Source organism: Nuphar pumila, chromosome 10 (assembly GCF_984573655.1).
Source record: "Nuphar pumila chromosome 10, dmNupPumi1.hap1.1, whole genome shotgun sequence".
Lineage (NCBI taxonomy): Eukaryota > Viridiplantae > Streptophyta > Magnoliopsida > Nymphaeales > Nymphaeaceae > Nuphar > Nuphar pumila.
In genome coordinates this window covers 112,762,822-112,779,844 of record NC_143258.1, presented here as the reverse complement: position 1 = coordinate 112,779,844, position 17,023 = coordinate 112,762,822, and the positions used below count along the sequence as shown (strand labels likewise).

Below are 17,023 nucleotides of genomic sequence, written 5' to 3'. Positions count from 1 at the left end.
TTAAATAGAGAGAGGCCAAAAGGAGAAATTACACATAAGTCCCTCATTAAAATAAAAATTCAAATGACCTCTAGTTTAGAAAAACTTAACCATAAAACCTCTTAATCTCAACACTCCCCCTCAAGCTGGAGCATAGATATCGATCATGCTCAGCTTGTCACAACAATGGGAGAAACTAGGCCTCGCAAGGGCCTTGGTAAAGACATCAGCAACTTGATTTTCGGAAGATACATGATCTGTACAAATATAACCAGCCTGAATCAAGTCACGTACATAGTGACAGTCAACTTCAATATGTTTAGTCATTTCATGAAAAACTGGGTTGTTGGCAATATATGTAGCAGCCCTATTATCACACACCATCACCATAGGTAGGGATACTTTCACCTGAAGTTCGGTCAAAACTGATTTTACCCACATGATTTCAGCTGCGGTCTGAGCCATAGCTCGGTATTCTGATTCCGCACTCGACCTGGCTACAACAGTTTGTTTCTTACTCCTCCAGGTAACAAGATTTCCTCCCACAAAAACACAGAATCCAGTTGTTGACTTTCTATCTTCGATAGACCCCGCATAATCTGCGTCAATGTAAGCAACAACGTCCAAGGAAGGATTTTGTTTAAACAAAAGTCCTTTACCAGGAGATGACTTTAAGTACCTGAGAACCATCATAGCTGCATCCCAGTGAGCTTTGGTAGGTTTATCCATGAATTGACTAATTTTACTCACGGCTAATGAAATGTCAGGTCTAGTAACGGTCACATATAACAACTTACCCACCAAGGATCTAAAACCGGTACTATCCACATATTCAGATTTCTCATCGAACATATGAGTTTTGGGATCCATAGGAATGTTAGTTGGCTTCGCTCCTAGCATTCCAGTCTCTTTTAATAAGTTCATCACATACTTTCTTTGTGACAAAACTAAGCCCTCTTTGTTTCTTGCAGCCTCAATACCCAAAAAATATCGAAGGAAACCAAGATCTTTAGTAACAAAATGTTTCTGAAGATGATCCTTTGTTGCGGAAATATCTTGGGCACTGCTTCCTGTTAATATGATGTCATCGACATATACCACCATAACCACAATTCCAAAACTAGTTTTCTTGATAAACAAGGAGTGGTCTGAGGCTGACCTGACAAATCCAAAATCCGACATTACCTCAAATAATTTTTGAAACCATGCCCGAGGACTCTGCTTCAGGCCATAAATAGCCTTCTTCAACTTGCACACTTTCTGACACTCCCCCTGAACCTCAAAGCCTGGGGGTTGTTGCATATACACTGTTTCATGTAAATCTCCATACAAAAAGGCATTCTTGACATCCAACTGAGACAAGGGCCATCCATAGTGCACTGCAACAGAGAGAACGAGACGAATAGTGCCAAGACGAGCGACTGGAGAAAAAGTTTCAAAAAAGTCAACACCATAAGTCTGAGTATAGCCTTTTGCAACCAACCGGGCTTTGTACCGTTCAATTGACCCATCCAAGTTATATTTAATGGTATATACCCATTTGCAACCAACAATATCTGCATCAGTTGGAGGATCAACCAAGTCCCAAGTGCCCCTAGAGCATAGGGCATCCATCTCATCCTGCATAGCCTGCATCCATTTGGGGTCGAATAGAGCCTGACTGTGATGAAGCGGAACAGAGGAGGCAGACAAAGCCGAGATAAAATTCTTCATAGATGCCCCAAGATTAACTTCAGAAACAAACTGAAAAATGGGATGAAAGGTGCACTGTCTTTTCCCTTTTCGGAGAGCAATAGGAAGATCCTCATCAAGAGCAGAAACTTCAGTATGCTCAGAGATACTTACCTCAGGAGAAGGAGATAATGAGGGCATGGAGGTAGGTGGTAACCTGTGAGTATACACTATAGGAGGGTTTCTGTATCGAGACTCCCCAGAGGATGGAGCCACAGGCTGTGGAGTGACCGACTCTAAAGGAAAAGGAGAAATTGGCAGAGGAAAGACATCACCCTGACTCTCCTGTAACCTTGGAGTAGTACTCGTGAAATATGGAGTAGACTTAAAGAAGGTAACATCCGCACTGACATACTCTTTATGGGATATAGGGTCATAGCAACGATATCCTTTTTTATTCTTAGGATACCCAAGGAAAACACATTTAATAGACTGTGAAGCAAGTTTATCTCGTTCAGGACCCAGCTTATGCACAAAGCACACACATCCAAAAACTTTAGGGGAAATAGGAAAAAGAGGAACCTCGGGATGGAGAATTTGGATTGGGATCTGTTCTTCTATAGAACTTGAAGGCATGCGGTTTATAAGAAAACCAGTAGTCAAAATTGCATCTCCCCAGTATGACGCAGGCATATTGGATTGAATCATTAGGCACCGAGCGACATTGAGAATTTGTCTATGTTTCCTCTCAGCCACACCATTTTGTTGGGATGTATGAGGACATGTAAATTGAGGTTGAATCCCGTTATCAGAATAAAATTGAAGCAAGTCTTTGGATTTGAACTTAAGAGCATTATCAGTGCGAACAATTCTAACACACACGTCAAATTGGGTTTTTATTTCAACAATCAAAGATTTAAGAATGACAGGGCCTTGAGACCGATCTTTTAACAAGAACACCCACGATAACCTTGAGAAGTCATCAACAATGACCAAATAATAACGACACTGCGACCTACTAGGAATCCTACTCGGACCCCATACATCGACATGAAGAAGGTCAAACAATCTTTGACTCGATGGACTTTGACTAGAGGGAAAAGAGCTTCGGCAATGTTTTCCCAATTGACATGTTTCACATTGAAAGGAAACTGAGGGAGGTATATGAGGAATAACTCGACGAAGTTTTGGCACTGGAAGATGACCCAGACGATGATGCCACAATAAAGGACTCGAGGATGATGAAACAGCAGAATAGGCCGAAACCTCTGGTTGATGTAAATAATACAGACCACCTTCCTCATAGCCGCTACCAATCCTCTTCCCCGTCAGCAAGTCCTGAATTGTGCACCCCATAGGATAAAAAATCATCCTACAATTCAACTCTTTTGTCATTCGACTGACAGATAATAAATTTTGTGGAAATGAAGGAGCATAAAGAACATGCGACAATTGAAGGGTAGGGGAAATAGATATGTTTCCCTGCCCTACAATTGGGGAAGAGCTCCCATCAGCAAGAACTACCCCTTTTTGATCACTCACAGGATTTAAACTTAAAAAGTTACTCGAATTTCCACACAAGTGTCTGGATGCTCCAGAATCCATGATCCACCTACCACCTTGGCCAGATAGGCCATCACCTGCCGAGCATGCAACCTTAGCAACAGAAGACTTCGAAGATGATGAGCATAAAGAAAGAAGCTTGTTATATTCAGCCCGGCTTAGAGTTACATAATCATTAGAGTAATCTGCATCTGATTTAACCACTTGAGCCATAAGAAAAAGTAATGGGTTAAAAATGAACAGGTACAGTCACACGTGCACACCAACAACCAGCTATGAAACCGACTATATCTCGATTGGATTTTACCAATGAAATCTGAGATGCACGATTGCCACCTGTTTAGATCCACACTTAAGTATAATTTTAAAGGAACTTGACCAAAACCTTCCACCTCAACAAAAAGAATTGCTATAGAGAGTATATCAATACCACACATCCAACATGATACAGATGTGTTTGGTTTATACCTGAAACTGCGATACTTCCAGCTGACAATGGTATACTCAACTCTCCACCACAGCAGTCAATCAAGATTGTGATACGACTGGTTCATGACGGAACTTGCAGACTTGTTCGACATCCTCGCTACCACCATAGATATGATCAGAAGATGCAAACAACTACACCCCTTTCTGGATGATCTCATAAAACTATTGAGATGCTTATACTCCAGCAAATCAATATTTGAGCAAGCATATCAAGTTGGGAACCTAGGTGTTGGTCTGCAGTAGACAACTTCAATTACACCAAAAACAACTATCAGATCTGAATATGATCTGACTTAACATCACCACGTCAGCCCATATGAACAGCAACCCATGACAACTCAGAGGCCGTTGATCGCCAGCACCACACCGATATTAACTGCAGTAACTCACGACCACACCAGATTAAATCTAATCACAACATCTTTAACACACCTGCAAAGAAGACCGATCTGGTCCACACCATGCGACAATCTCAGAATCACTACCGACTGCAACCTCGTCAACGCCACGACTTCAACACACAGATATCAGCCTGATGCTCCAGCTTGCCAAATCACGATGATCCATATCTTTACACAAATCTGCGTGGATCTTATGCCCACACCATCCTTACCAATCAATCAGGCCCACACCCCATTCAGATCAATGACATATGTGAGTCATGCCCCTGCAAAATCAGATCTGCGACCTGATCAGCGACATGACCTTTTCACGACCACACAACCCACGACTACTGCACTCAGATCTGATTAGATGTTAGATCTGAATCACATCAGAAAAAAAAAACAACTTTCAGATTTGCGCAAAATCAAAATCACAACTTTCAGATTTGCGACAAGCCAGATCGATATTGGGTCCACAGCGTTGACGGCGGCTGCAACTTTGATGTTCTCAAGACGCCACCAATGATGAACTTCAGCTGCCCAGAGATATGCAAGGCTCTGATACCATGTTGGAACCAAGATTGAGAACGCTGGAACAGAGAGAGAGAGAGAGAGAGAGACGGCTGCACAATAAGAGAACTTGTTCACTTGATTAGGGCTAATCTCTATGTTAAATAGAGAGAGGCCAAAAGGACACATAAGTCTCTCATTAAAATAAAAATTCAAATGACCTCTAGTTTAGAAAAACTTAACCATAAAACCTCTTAATCTCAACAGGTATAATAAGAATAGCCAAATGCAAAATATATTGAATCTATATTGAACAATTGGAGAAAACAAGCTCCAAGCTTGAATACCTAATGAGGGGGGTTCCACCTCTATTTATAATACAAGGTAGAAAACTTGAACGGGCTCCTACTAGACGTTGGAGCCCCTCCAACGGTTAGAAATCTAACCGTAGGAGGGGCCCAACGCCTAGTGTTGGGCCCCCTCCAAAGTTGACTTAGTCAACTAAAGGAAATAAAAGGAAAGAAAGAAAGAAAGAAAAAGGAAAAAAAGAAAAGAAAAAGAATTACAAGCATATTCATAATTATGAATATGCATAAAAGCTGAAAAAGACAAAAATACCCCTGGGGGTTTTACAATAGAGGTGAAAGAATATATATTTATATATATATAATGATAGATACATATGCATATATATATATATGTATATGTATATGTATCTTTCTTTATATACATATAAATATATATATATACAAAAGTGATACAATTTAACAGAAAAAACAAGAAAAAAAAAGAAAAGGGAAGAAGAAGGGAAAAAATAAGAAAATGAAAAAGAAGAGGGTAGAAGGTGTGAGGTCAGTGGAGGGAGAAAAAGATGAGGAGAAAACAAAACCAAGAAAAAAAGGGAAGGAAAAAGAAAAGAAGAGGAAGAAGAAGATGGTGGAAAAAAAAGGAAAAGAAGAATAAGAAGAAAAGAAGAAATGAAAAAGAGAAAAAAAAGAAGGAAAAAAGTATATATGGTCTTCTTCTCACAGCCACATCTCAAAAGAGAGAGAGAGAGAACAAAAAGGGTTTCCCCCTTTATATTTGCCCTAATAGGGGTGAAAATGGGTCGGACTCAGGCCATATCTGAATCTGAATCTAAAATAAAAACATGGATTGAATATCCGACCATATCAAATCCGTTTTCAGCCGAACAAAATTAAAAAAAGGACATATGTGTCCCTGCAGCCTAGGCAGCAGCTAGTCAGGAAAAAAGAGCCCTACTGCCCAAACCCATAAGCCCAAGCAGTGGGGCTGTGCCTTAGGGCACCTAGGTCTCCTAGGCGCCGCTTTTGACAACTAAGGTCCTTGCAATGAGAAGGAAAAAAAACAGATTAATAAGGAAAACAACATCTTGTCTTCAAAAAAATAAAAGAATATGGTGAACCTCTGCAATCATCAGGATCACAAACACTATCAGAAGAAAATTTTACAACATAGGTAAGACTGCATGAAACCACAGATACAAGCATGGATCCATCATGATACAGTTCCAGTATGTCATAATATACCTGAGCAAACAGATTATGGTGGGGGTCATGGTGCAGTGGTGTGACTGTTCCAGATGGACCAAACCATGCATTAACAGATTTCAGCTCCCCACAACTAGCAGTACAATAGTCAGGAATCATTATGTCCTCACGCAGTTCAGAAATCTGCCACATAAAACACCATAATTGATTCCTTGAAAGGAAATATTAAATGCTATAACTGATGAATCGTGTGAGAGACAAAAAGTAACAGCCTGAAAAACGAAAGGTAGGAACAAACAACCAAAACCTGATCAAATAAGGGATGCTGAGCCAGATATGAAGGACCATTAGAATTATTCCCATTGGACTGGATCCTTTCAAGAAACTGAGAGAATGTAAGTAATTCTTGCTTCCATCCAGGGGCCAGATAATTATCGCCAACCTACAAAATACTATTACCACATTTCAAGTTGCAGGGTACTTTAAAGTAAAGAATGTCATTTCAAGTTGATTGTGGAAGCATCATTTTTCTCTAGGAAAGGCGGGAGCATGTATGCTAGGAGAAAAAAATATCTGATGTCTAATTGCGGAAATTGGGTTAAAGAAGCTGAACAAAGTAATAAACATCTTGGTAAGTGGTGCACTTATTGAGATGGCTCCTTCTAATTGCATTTTTATTCAAAATGCTATCATAATTATTTAAAAACAAAAGAATGGAAAATGGCAATTAACTGAAGCTTCAATAATTCTAGCCAAACAACAGTCTTCATCAAATGGAGTGAAGGAGGGAGCAAAACGACTTGTAAAATCAACCCCATAACAGCAATGATCGGAGACTCTAAGTATTCACACCAAGGGACCAAACGATCTTCACTAAGTTAACACTATACCTAGTAAAAGGTTCATTTAGGGATATTACCAAGAGCTTCTAAAGCTCTGATACCATGCTTCTGCCATGGGAACAAAGGTTAATCTTAAATAACAGGATAGAGGATAAATATAAAGATAAAAAGAAAAAAGAGATCGAAGGAGAAGAGAAACAATAGGGCAGGCAAAATCATAACCCCTTTATCGTCACTGCTCAAACTTAATACAAATATGAAATACGCTAAAATTCATCCATACAGACATATTTTGACTAAGGGCATGTTTGTTTTGATCACAGGTTATTGTAACTGTGAAAGTTTTGTCCCTAAGAAAGTGATTTATGTGATTCACAATCTCAGGCATTAACTTTTTCATGTTTGCTTTTAAGCTATGGATTTGACTTGTGTGAAAATCTATCATGTGAGAATGTGTCATGTCATGTCATATCACTGCTTTAACACATTCACGGCTAAGCATCTAATGCTTGTGAAAGTTTTACACAGGGTTAGACTTGTGTAAAACTTTCACAAGTTTTGAGACTTCAACAGATATGGGAATCACATTCACGGGTTGCTTTTTTGCATGTTTGTAATGCCCTTGTGAAAGTTCTAAAATGTGATTGAAACCTGTCAAAGTCACAAAATCATAAGCTTTGCAAACATGCCCTAAAATTCATCCATTTACCATTTGAGCTAGATTTCCATCCGTCTAGCTCGACACATCTGGCATGACAGAGGTGTCATGATTCTTTAATCAGAAAGAATTTGTTTTAGGTGGAGGATACCTATCCAAAAGTTTTCGCAACTCAATCATGTACGATGGAATCATCAAAGATTTGATATTTTCTAACTTTGTTTGTAACTCAATAGAGACTCAGGAAATAAAGAGAAGATGTGTACAAAAGAGATATCCTGCAACAACAACAAAAAGGATTCAATGGAGGAACTCCCGAGCATTTGGTGATCGTAGATGTATCCACTAAAATGGAATGGGTGACTCATTATTTTGATGAATTATTTCTTTGGGTAGAAGAAGATTATGTAAACACTTACTCGAAATCTCAATTATCAGATTCCAATGAGACATCTAAGTCATACAAGCAAAGAAATCTATTCATTGATAAGAAAAAACATGAGCAATGATTGGATTGATGGGATTTGGTATGATACTTATGAGATAGATGATATCGATGAAACTCGACTACAAATTATGCATGCATACGAGTGCGCTCAACATTCTTTGCTTTCCAAAATATAGTGCCCTTTGGGGAGGTCACTATCAAATTTATATATGGTCTATTTTTAGTTGTACTTTTTCAAATATTGAACATAAGTATACATTTGGTTTGAGACTAGATTTCATTTCATCAACATATGCTCTAATTTTCTTTTTTTCATCCTCAAATAATCTTGTTATTGCCACTTCACTACCTGGTGGAAAATATCCTAGACCATGATTTGAAGCGGCAATAACAAAATTTTTTAACTCTTCCGACTGAAGCAAATTAAAGGGAAAATCATTCATTGCAACACAATAAAAAATAAGAGAAACAATGTCCTCCTTTTTTGGTTTCTACAAATCCCAGGAACTGTTTTTTGTTTTGTTTGAGTCCCTTGAAATGAACTAATAAAAGAAAAAGGGATGTTACCTAAAGATGTACTTCCATGCCCACTTGAAGTGCCAAAGTAGTTATACATTGTCCCCTTCTTAGAAGGTTGAGCTTCAAGCTCTCGAGTTACTTTCAATGTCATTTCTCTCTCATTAGGTGGTACATTCGGGCATGTCATAATATCCTTGCATGCTATGCCAGCTAAATGACATTTGAAGTGTGTGATGCCAGCTAAAGACATTTGAAAGTTCCTCTTTTTCAATCCATAATTGAAAGATATGGATTTGTCCTCTACTCATTCTGGTCTTTTCTCTAGCTTTCTGAGTCAACTTGTCTCTGAAAAACTCAATCATTCAAATTTCTTGATCTGGAAACGGCAAATAATTCCCTTCATACGAAGCCAAGATCTTTCTGGGCACCTAGATGGATCAACTCCAGCCCCGCTTCAATTTATCACGCAGGAAATACAGGATGATAAAGGGGTTGTCTCATATCGGATTCTTCAAAATCCTGACTTTACGGTTTGGATGAAAAGAGACCAAGCACTAATCACGTACATCACCCCCCTTGGCTATATAAAGTCAAAAAAAAAGAGAAAGAAAGGGAGAAGGAAAGAAAAAGAGAAAGAGAGGGAGGAGGAGAGTTGCTCCAGCCCTCCACCCATGTTTTTCAACCTTAACCCTTATTTTTTCTTCATTGGATATTCAAGGTATGGGTTTTCTCTCTTAAATCAAGTGACAAATTAATATAGATTGGATTTTCATGCAATAATTTGATGAAAATCCATGAAAAAGTGTTTATATCTATGTTTTTGCAAAAACACATGGAGGATGATGCATGGATCTTCCTCCATGGTTGTACTCTTGATATTTTCATTCTTTCATGCAATAAAAATTTTGTATATGTTAAAACAGAATTTTTATTGGTAGTAAATGTGCGTATTTAGAGGTTTCTTTTGGTAGACATCGATTTCCATGGATGTGTTTTGATTCTTTTCATTGTTTCAAAAATAAAATTCCGGTACATGTTCCATGTTAAAACAGAATTATATTCATGGTAGAAATAGCTTAATATGTATTCTTTCATGCTAGATTTGATCTCCATGAATGGTACATGGTACGTATCGTTTGATGTAAGCATGCCAAGAAGGAATACATGATCGATTTTGTGTTGTCTTGCATGGAAGCATACTAAGTTTGAATGCTTATGCCTATACCTCATGTTCAAGTGCATGTATAACTATATAGGAATACATAGGAGACATATATATTGCTGAATATTTAGATCATAATCTGTCCGAGTCTGCCGTGACACCATGCATGGTTTTATTTTCTAACTATGATGTCTGTTTAGGTGAAACCAAAGAGCACATGAGGTTTGGGCTCGAACTTGAGCTTAGGCTCATTAAGGGATCGATGGGCCTGTTGTTCATTTTACTGCTGTATATGCTTGATCCGAGTGGAACAAGACCAAGTTACCAGGCATATAAATACATCTCCTATTGAGAGGCCATGAGCCACATCTAGGTCTTTAGAGTAGTGACCCATAAAGGAAAATTTTCAGTAGTCTACAGGCTGGCCAACTTGAGCCAGACTGAGATTCGAGATCGTAGTCTCTGCTGGACCTGCTAGACCTGTTGGGCAGCAGGTTAAACCAAACAAATAAATAAATAAGTAAATATATATATATATAAACGTTAAGCATATCTTAAAAAGGATAAGAATAAATGGTTCATATTACATGAGAGTATAACTATCAAAAGTTCTTTTCACATCTAAAATGGAAAATATGATACTAAATTGACCATGCTAAATTCATCCATACAGTCTAATCTATGCGATTAATGAACTAAGTGGTGAGTTGTGACATAGCTGGGAATCCAGTCTAGGTTGTGAATGTTTATGCTTGGTAAATTTTTCTTCAAGCATGATATTGCTAACATCCTTGTTTCTGATTAGTTGTCTGTAACATGTATTGCTTACCATCTCTATATGTCTTTCATAATCAGGTTGTGAACTAATGTCTATTGAGAGAACCCTACCTTCTGATGTGGATAACAAAATAGATTTCTGGAGGCTAGCAGGGCCCAGTCAGACCCAGTCCAGCCACTCGGTTGGACTGGTGCAGGTCTGGCAACCCCCCCCCCAGCCAGACCCGGATTTGGTCGGACCAGCGTCGGCTGGGCCTGATCCAATCGGCTGCATGTTAAGGCCTATTTAAAAAAAAAATACAGCAGGTTTATGTAGCCTGGCTAGGGTCTGCTAACCCCCAGTCGGCTACCATCTTATGACTGGACAGACTGGGCGCTGCACCCTGCTGAACGCAGCGGATGCAGGCAGCCCTGTCGAGTAAGGTGGGCAGCAGCAGCTGCACCTGTTTAGGTGTAGCCAGCTGGGGTCAACTGGACCAGCCTGCATACCAAGGATATCCTCATGCTGGCCTATTCATATAAAAAAAATGAATGTATTTTATGTTGTGGCTTGTTTAGGATTTGGAAACATACTATGCATGAATGAGTTTCATGTGCTTTAAGTAACGTGGCATTCTTAAGCATTGTGTCATATGCAGCTTGCTTCAAGTACATGTGTACATGAGATGATGTATGGTTTGCGGATATATGCATGTTTACATTTTTAAAATTTAGCTCTCATGAATGGAAGCATATATGTGAATGATTACAGATAAGCACATGCACATGAATGTTGTGAACATATGCATACGGATGTTTAATGTATACACATTGTCATTCGACATATATGAGTGTGCATGTTGACGTCATTGTATTTATATCATGGTTGTTACGATTTTTGCATATGATGTACCGATGATCAATGGATCATCGCGGGCCTGGTGAGCCCTGAGCTTTGATTGCTCATTTACTTGTTTTTATACATCACAAAAATCATATTTGTCATGTTTTTCTATATTACATTGTTCTGCATTTTTTCACAGGTTGTAGTCCCGTGACGAGCCTCGCATTTGGGAATGCGAATTTGTGATATTAATTTGGCATGCCGAATTGTAAATTAATGAAGCAACTATTAATAATAACATAAAGAAAAAGAACAGTGTAATGCACATTCTGAGATGTCTCGTCGAAAGTATGGGACTCTTAGAGTTGCGGTTTTGAGGAAACCAAAAGAATATAAAAACTCCGTGTGCATTGTTGTTGACCTTGAACCCGATATTGAGGTTCTTTCTCCTGACTACGATTTTAAGGAGTTTCCGCCACTTTGCCGGGTGGTGGTGTGTAGACACAGTTGTTGTTTTAGTATATCAAGAAAAGTGGTACTTGTGGATGGGTAGTCCTTGGTGTTCTGACATTAGATGGGTGGTTTAATGTTCCGAAGGTTGTTTCGGTCGAAGGTTAAGTTTGGAATTCAATAATAAAATACAACTTGTGTGCTAAGTTATCCTGGGAACCCTACTTGACCTCGAGAATTCTTACCCGTTTTAAGTATCCGCAGGCAATGGTAATAATAAAAAGTGAAACTTAAATTGTGTGCATCCTAATAGGGACATGCATATAATAAGAGAACTTATTAAAGATAATAAATTATTCATGCATGTGCACTGACATCATGCATTTTTCTGTTATGCATTAGATCATGCATATTTACTTGTTCTCTTGTGTTGTATGAGTGACTGCATAATATGTGTTCTCTATTGCATGATAACATGTCTTTAATGATATTTAATGTTCTCTGTTGATATTAGTTGTTCCCTATTGTTTAGCACTTGTTCTTTGTTACTTAAATGATTGCTTAAATTATGAAATTGTTATAATTACATCCCTCTAAATTATTGCATGAATCTTATTTGTATTTCTTATACTTATTTGTTTCATTAGAAAAATTCGTACACAAAATTCTTTGGATTTCTAACACCCTACTTTTTATGTTTTTCGCAGCCTCAGATGCCCAGTGAAGCGACTTGCTCATGAGAGGAGCTACGAGGGGATCACATGATTGTTTGGCAGACTTCTATGAACAGCGGGGCTCTTTCTTTTTATTTTTATTTTTGCACTCTGATGTTCTTATTTATTTGTCTCATGACTCTATCATTTCTTAATTAATAAAGTTGATTCAGTTTGGGTTTGGATTGAAAGATGGGGTGTAAGATCCCTTGTGGTGTGTCGAGTTTCCTAGTTTTGGTGGAATTGTAAAGGCCCTCTGGAAAGATTTTCGCAATTGATTTAAAAAAAAATCGCACTTTTTCTTGGGTATGAGTTGGGGTCGTTACACGCGTCCTGTGAACCATGAGCACCTCGCTCACTTCGACGCTCCCTTTCTTGGGTAAAGTCATTAAACCTTCTAGTCAATTCTTCGACTTGGCGCATCACTCTAAGGTAGAAAACCCTAAGTTGGCTATGATACCAAAATGATGCAACCGACTACGTGTGGTTGGTTCGCGAATGCACCTAAACTTTGAATTCGAATGCAGAAGCGATTTGGATTTTAAATTAGGTGCAGTTTGGAATGCAAATTCAGATTCGGTGTATAGGGCCAAATCGAATTGCATATATATATATATATATATATATATGGCCCTATACACTGAAGCTGAATTCGTCTAATTTAAAATCCAAATTGCATCAGCATTCAAATTCAAAGATTAGGTGCGCTCGCGAACCAACCACACGTAGTCGGTTGTATCAGTATTAGCCATTAATGAGCAAATACTAATGGTTGGCACTTGGCACAAAAACAGACTGTATGCAAAATATAGACAGAATGCACCCTTGCAACTGAGTAAAGAAAAAGAAAGATGTGAAACAAAAAAAAACAGAAACTTCCTTGTAAATGAAGTTTCGCTATAGTACTGTTGAGAATAACCATGTGCTGTAAAGGGTATTATAGTCATTCAAGTTAGAATGGGTGTGATTATTATTTTGCATTTAGGCCAAGTGCATTTTTGTACGCCAAAAATATAATGAATACATATAAAAGGACGTGAACCCTATCTTTGCTATTCCCCTCCCTATTCCTTCTCTTATTCAACTAGGGCATGACTCCCAAGGCGGGCACATATTCCAAGATATTTGATAAGTACATCATGGAGCCAGCATTTATATAAAATTCGATCATGTTCTTATGGAATTGTTATTGCAAACCATAATAAACAAGTTTCACAGGGTCAAACAAAGTAGCTGAAATGCTGAATTGATGAAATTGCACCATCTTAATCGAGGTGTCTCCTGTTTGAATCCCACTAGGGGCTATCCCAGCTCAGCTTCAAAAATGAAAACAAAAAATTTTAAAAAATGCAAATTACTAATCATGAGCATTCCTTTAGTTTCAATATCTGCTAATGAAAAACTATTCTCTCAAGAAGCATCAATGAAACCAAGGAAAAACTGAAACAATGCATAGAATGGCAACCACAAAGAGAAAGTAAATACCTCAACGGGAACTGTCCTGTCACCTGCAACAGATCTTAGATACTTCATATCTTTCCACTTAGTTGATGCTGGCCAATGATCTATGCAACCACTAATTATAACAGGAGTACCAGTTAGAAAATAATCACGTAAGAATCCTTCCAAGGACAAGGCAGTACTCTTATTGATTAGCTTGCAAGAAAGTGATCTAGCTGGGAGAACTTGAAGCACCTTAAGAAAATCACAGGATTTGTTAGTCAAAGATAGTAAAACCACAGTGGATTTTTATTGATAACATCACAAACTAGACACATGGAAAAGCCAAAGACATACATGTAATCCATTAGAAAATAAACATATAAACATGTGAAGAGAAATTTGCAAAGAAAGTCTCAAACAGACCAGCCAGTAAATGCATTATTTCATGAATACTCTAATAATAGCATATTGTTAAATAACTGAATTGTGCAGACTTCATAAGACCTGTGCCTTGTGCTTTTGTCTTTTCTTTTCTTTTTCAAAATCTGACTACACGTGATCTACATGCTTGGTTTTGTAGGAACCTGTAAGGAAACGAGGATCTTCCACGAAAGCACAAATGCTTGCAACAAGTGTCTATCAAAGACACTGTAATCATAACCCACAAAAGGGCACAAATAAGAGAACTCAAAAGAAAAATAATAAACTTTATTTCATTCACATAAAATGCTTAAGCATTGATACAATGAGAGGGAGTTAACCTTATTTATATACATTGAGAGAGAGCCTTTAGAGGGTTTCAAGAGAGTCGTTGGAGCTAGTCCAACGGCTTTATTTGTAGCCGTTGGACTAGCTCCAACGGCTATTCAAACTAGTCAAATCTTTGACTAGTTTGTCTAGTTCAATATGAACTAGACAACCTAAAATACAAAAAAAATAAAATAAAGAGAAGAAAAAGAAAAATATAAATTATATTATATATAATTATATTTATATGTATATACACTTTTTAGCACTCCCCCTCAAACTTACGGTACAATGAGCGAAAGTTTGTTTAAGAGGAAATGAAATCTAGGAGCAGCAAGAGGTTTGGTGAAGAAATCTGTTAATTGGTATTCTGATATAACATAAGGCAAATCAATGGTTTCATGTAGATACTCCTCTCTGACATAGTGACAATCCATTCCAATATGTTTGGTGTGTTCATGAAATATTCGGTTGCTAATAATGTATATTGCACTCTTATTGTCATAGCACATGCGTGAAGCTTTTGTCACTTCTACTCCCATGTCAGCCAGCAGTCTTCTGAACCAGACTACCTCCATCATTGTGATGGTCATGGCTCGGTATTCAGCTTCGGTTGACGAAAGAAAGACCTTTTGCTACTTTTTGCACCGCCACAAAATCAAGGATTCACCTAAGAAAATACAACAACCAGTGGTTGAGTGCCTGTTATTGAGATCACCTCCCCAGTCAGCATCAATATAAACAATTAAATCTAATGAAGATGAAGCAGACAAAAAGAAGCCTCGTGAAAGGGAAGACTTAATATATCTAATAATACGCAAAAATGCTCCCATGTGAACAGAAGTATGAGTCTGCTGAAATTAACTAGTTGTGTGTAAGGCGTTTGCTATACCAGGTCTAATAATAGAGAGATAGAAAATTGTACCAATAAGCTGTATGTAAGGAGTGGGATCGTCAAGAGGTTTTCTATCATCAATTCTCATTTCGATGTTGACAACTTCTGGAATATCTACTTTCTTATCATCTGTGATTCCGGGCCTATAAACAATATCAAAAGCAAACTTAAATTGAGATAATAAATAATCTCGAGGAGCATAAACAACTTTAATTCCTAAAAAATATTTCAATAAACCTAAATCAGTCATTTCAAAATGATTTTTAAGAAGTTTTTTAATGTTTTCAACTCCCTGTTTGTCTCCTCCGGTGATGATTATGTCATCCACATAAACAAGAAGAATAATAATCCCCGCATCAGAAATCTTAACAAACAAAGCAGTGTCAGTTAGGCAAGTTCTGAATCCAATATCAAGCATAACATGACTAAACCGGTCATACCAAGCTTTTGGTGCCGGTTTAAGACCATAAAAAGCTTTTTCTAAACGAAGAGCTTTACCCTTAGGAATACTTATATCAGGTGGTGCTTTCATACATACTTCTATAACTAGGTTTTTATTGAGAAAACCATTTTTGACATCCATTTGAAATATAAGTCATTTTCTAATTGAGGCTAAGGCTATTAAGGTCCTAACTGTGGTCATCCTGGTAACTGAAGCAAAAGTTTCTTCGTAATTTATGCCATACTCTTGAAAATACCCCTTGGCCACTAATCTGGCTTTATATCTTTCAAGAGTTTCATAACTCTTGGTTTTAATTTTATAAACTCACCTACAACTTATAGGTTTCTTTCCTTGTAGAATATCTTGAATAGTTCAAGTGTTAGTTTTTTCTAAGGCTTTTAATTTTGTCCTCATGGCTTCTACACATTCTATATGTTCTTTGGCTTTAGTATAGGATGAAGGTTCTATATACGAGTGTATAAATAAAATAAATGCCTTATATGTGGGTAAAAAAGATTCGTAGGACACAAATTTACCGAAATGTTTAGAGAGTCTATATGACCAAATATTTTTTCAATGCACATGAAAGATTGGATTCCCTACGTCTTGAGTATTATAAACAATTGGTGTCCCTATGGGTTTGCTTTTCATTAATTACATTATGTTCTGTATCTACAATATCTTGACCATCGTCAAGGTCACATTCATAGTCACATCCATCAAATTTCGAAGTCAAATTTATCAAAAAGGAATATTTGGTTACTTCCTTGACCTTTTCAAAATCAAAAAAACTTTTTTTTCAAGAAGGATACATTTTTTGATACATACAATTTTTCGTTTTTAATATCAAAACACCTATAGCTTTTTTTGTTATCTGCATAACCTAAAAAAGCACAAGGAATGGCATAGGAAGAGAGTTTATCATTATTGTTAGTGAAGACAAAACATTTGCATCGAAAAACTCTTAACCTAGAGTAATCAGAAGATAAATGAACAAG

The 17,023-nt window shown here is 37.6% G+C and overlaps 1 protein-coding gene across 2 annotated transcripts in view; it reads right to left on the bottom strand.

The window, feature by feature from the left end:
• JMJD5 (2-oxoglutarate (2OG) and Fe(II)-dependent oxygenase superfamily protein) overlaps positions 1-17,023 on the bottom strand; it is a 107,194-nt gene that overhangs the window by 74,000 nt on the left and 16,171 nt on the right. For both annotated transcript variants that reach the window (XM_090019747.1, XM_090019748.1), the window contains exons 2-4: positions 13,984-14,193; positions 6,414-6,548; positions 6,146-6,289 (exon numbers count right to left, since the gene is read on the bottom strand). In XM_090019747.1, coding sequence (XP_089875873.1) covers positions 6,146-6,289; positions 6,414-6,548; positions 13,984-14,193 — 489 coding nt within the window. The remainder of the gene's footprint in view (positions 1-6,145; positions 6,290-6,413; positions 6,549-13,983; positions 14,194-17,023) is intronic.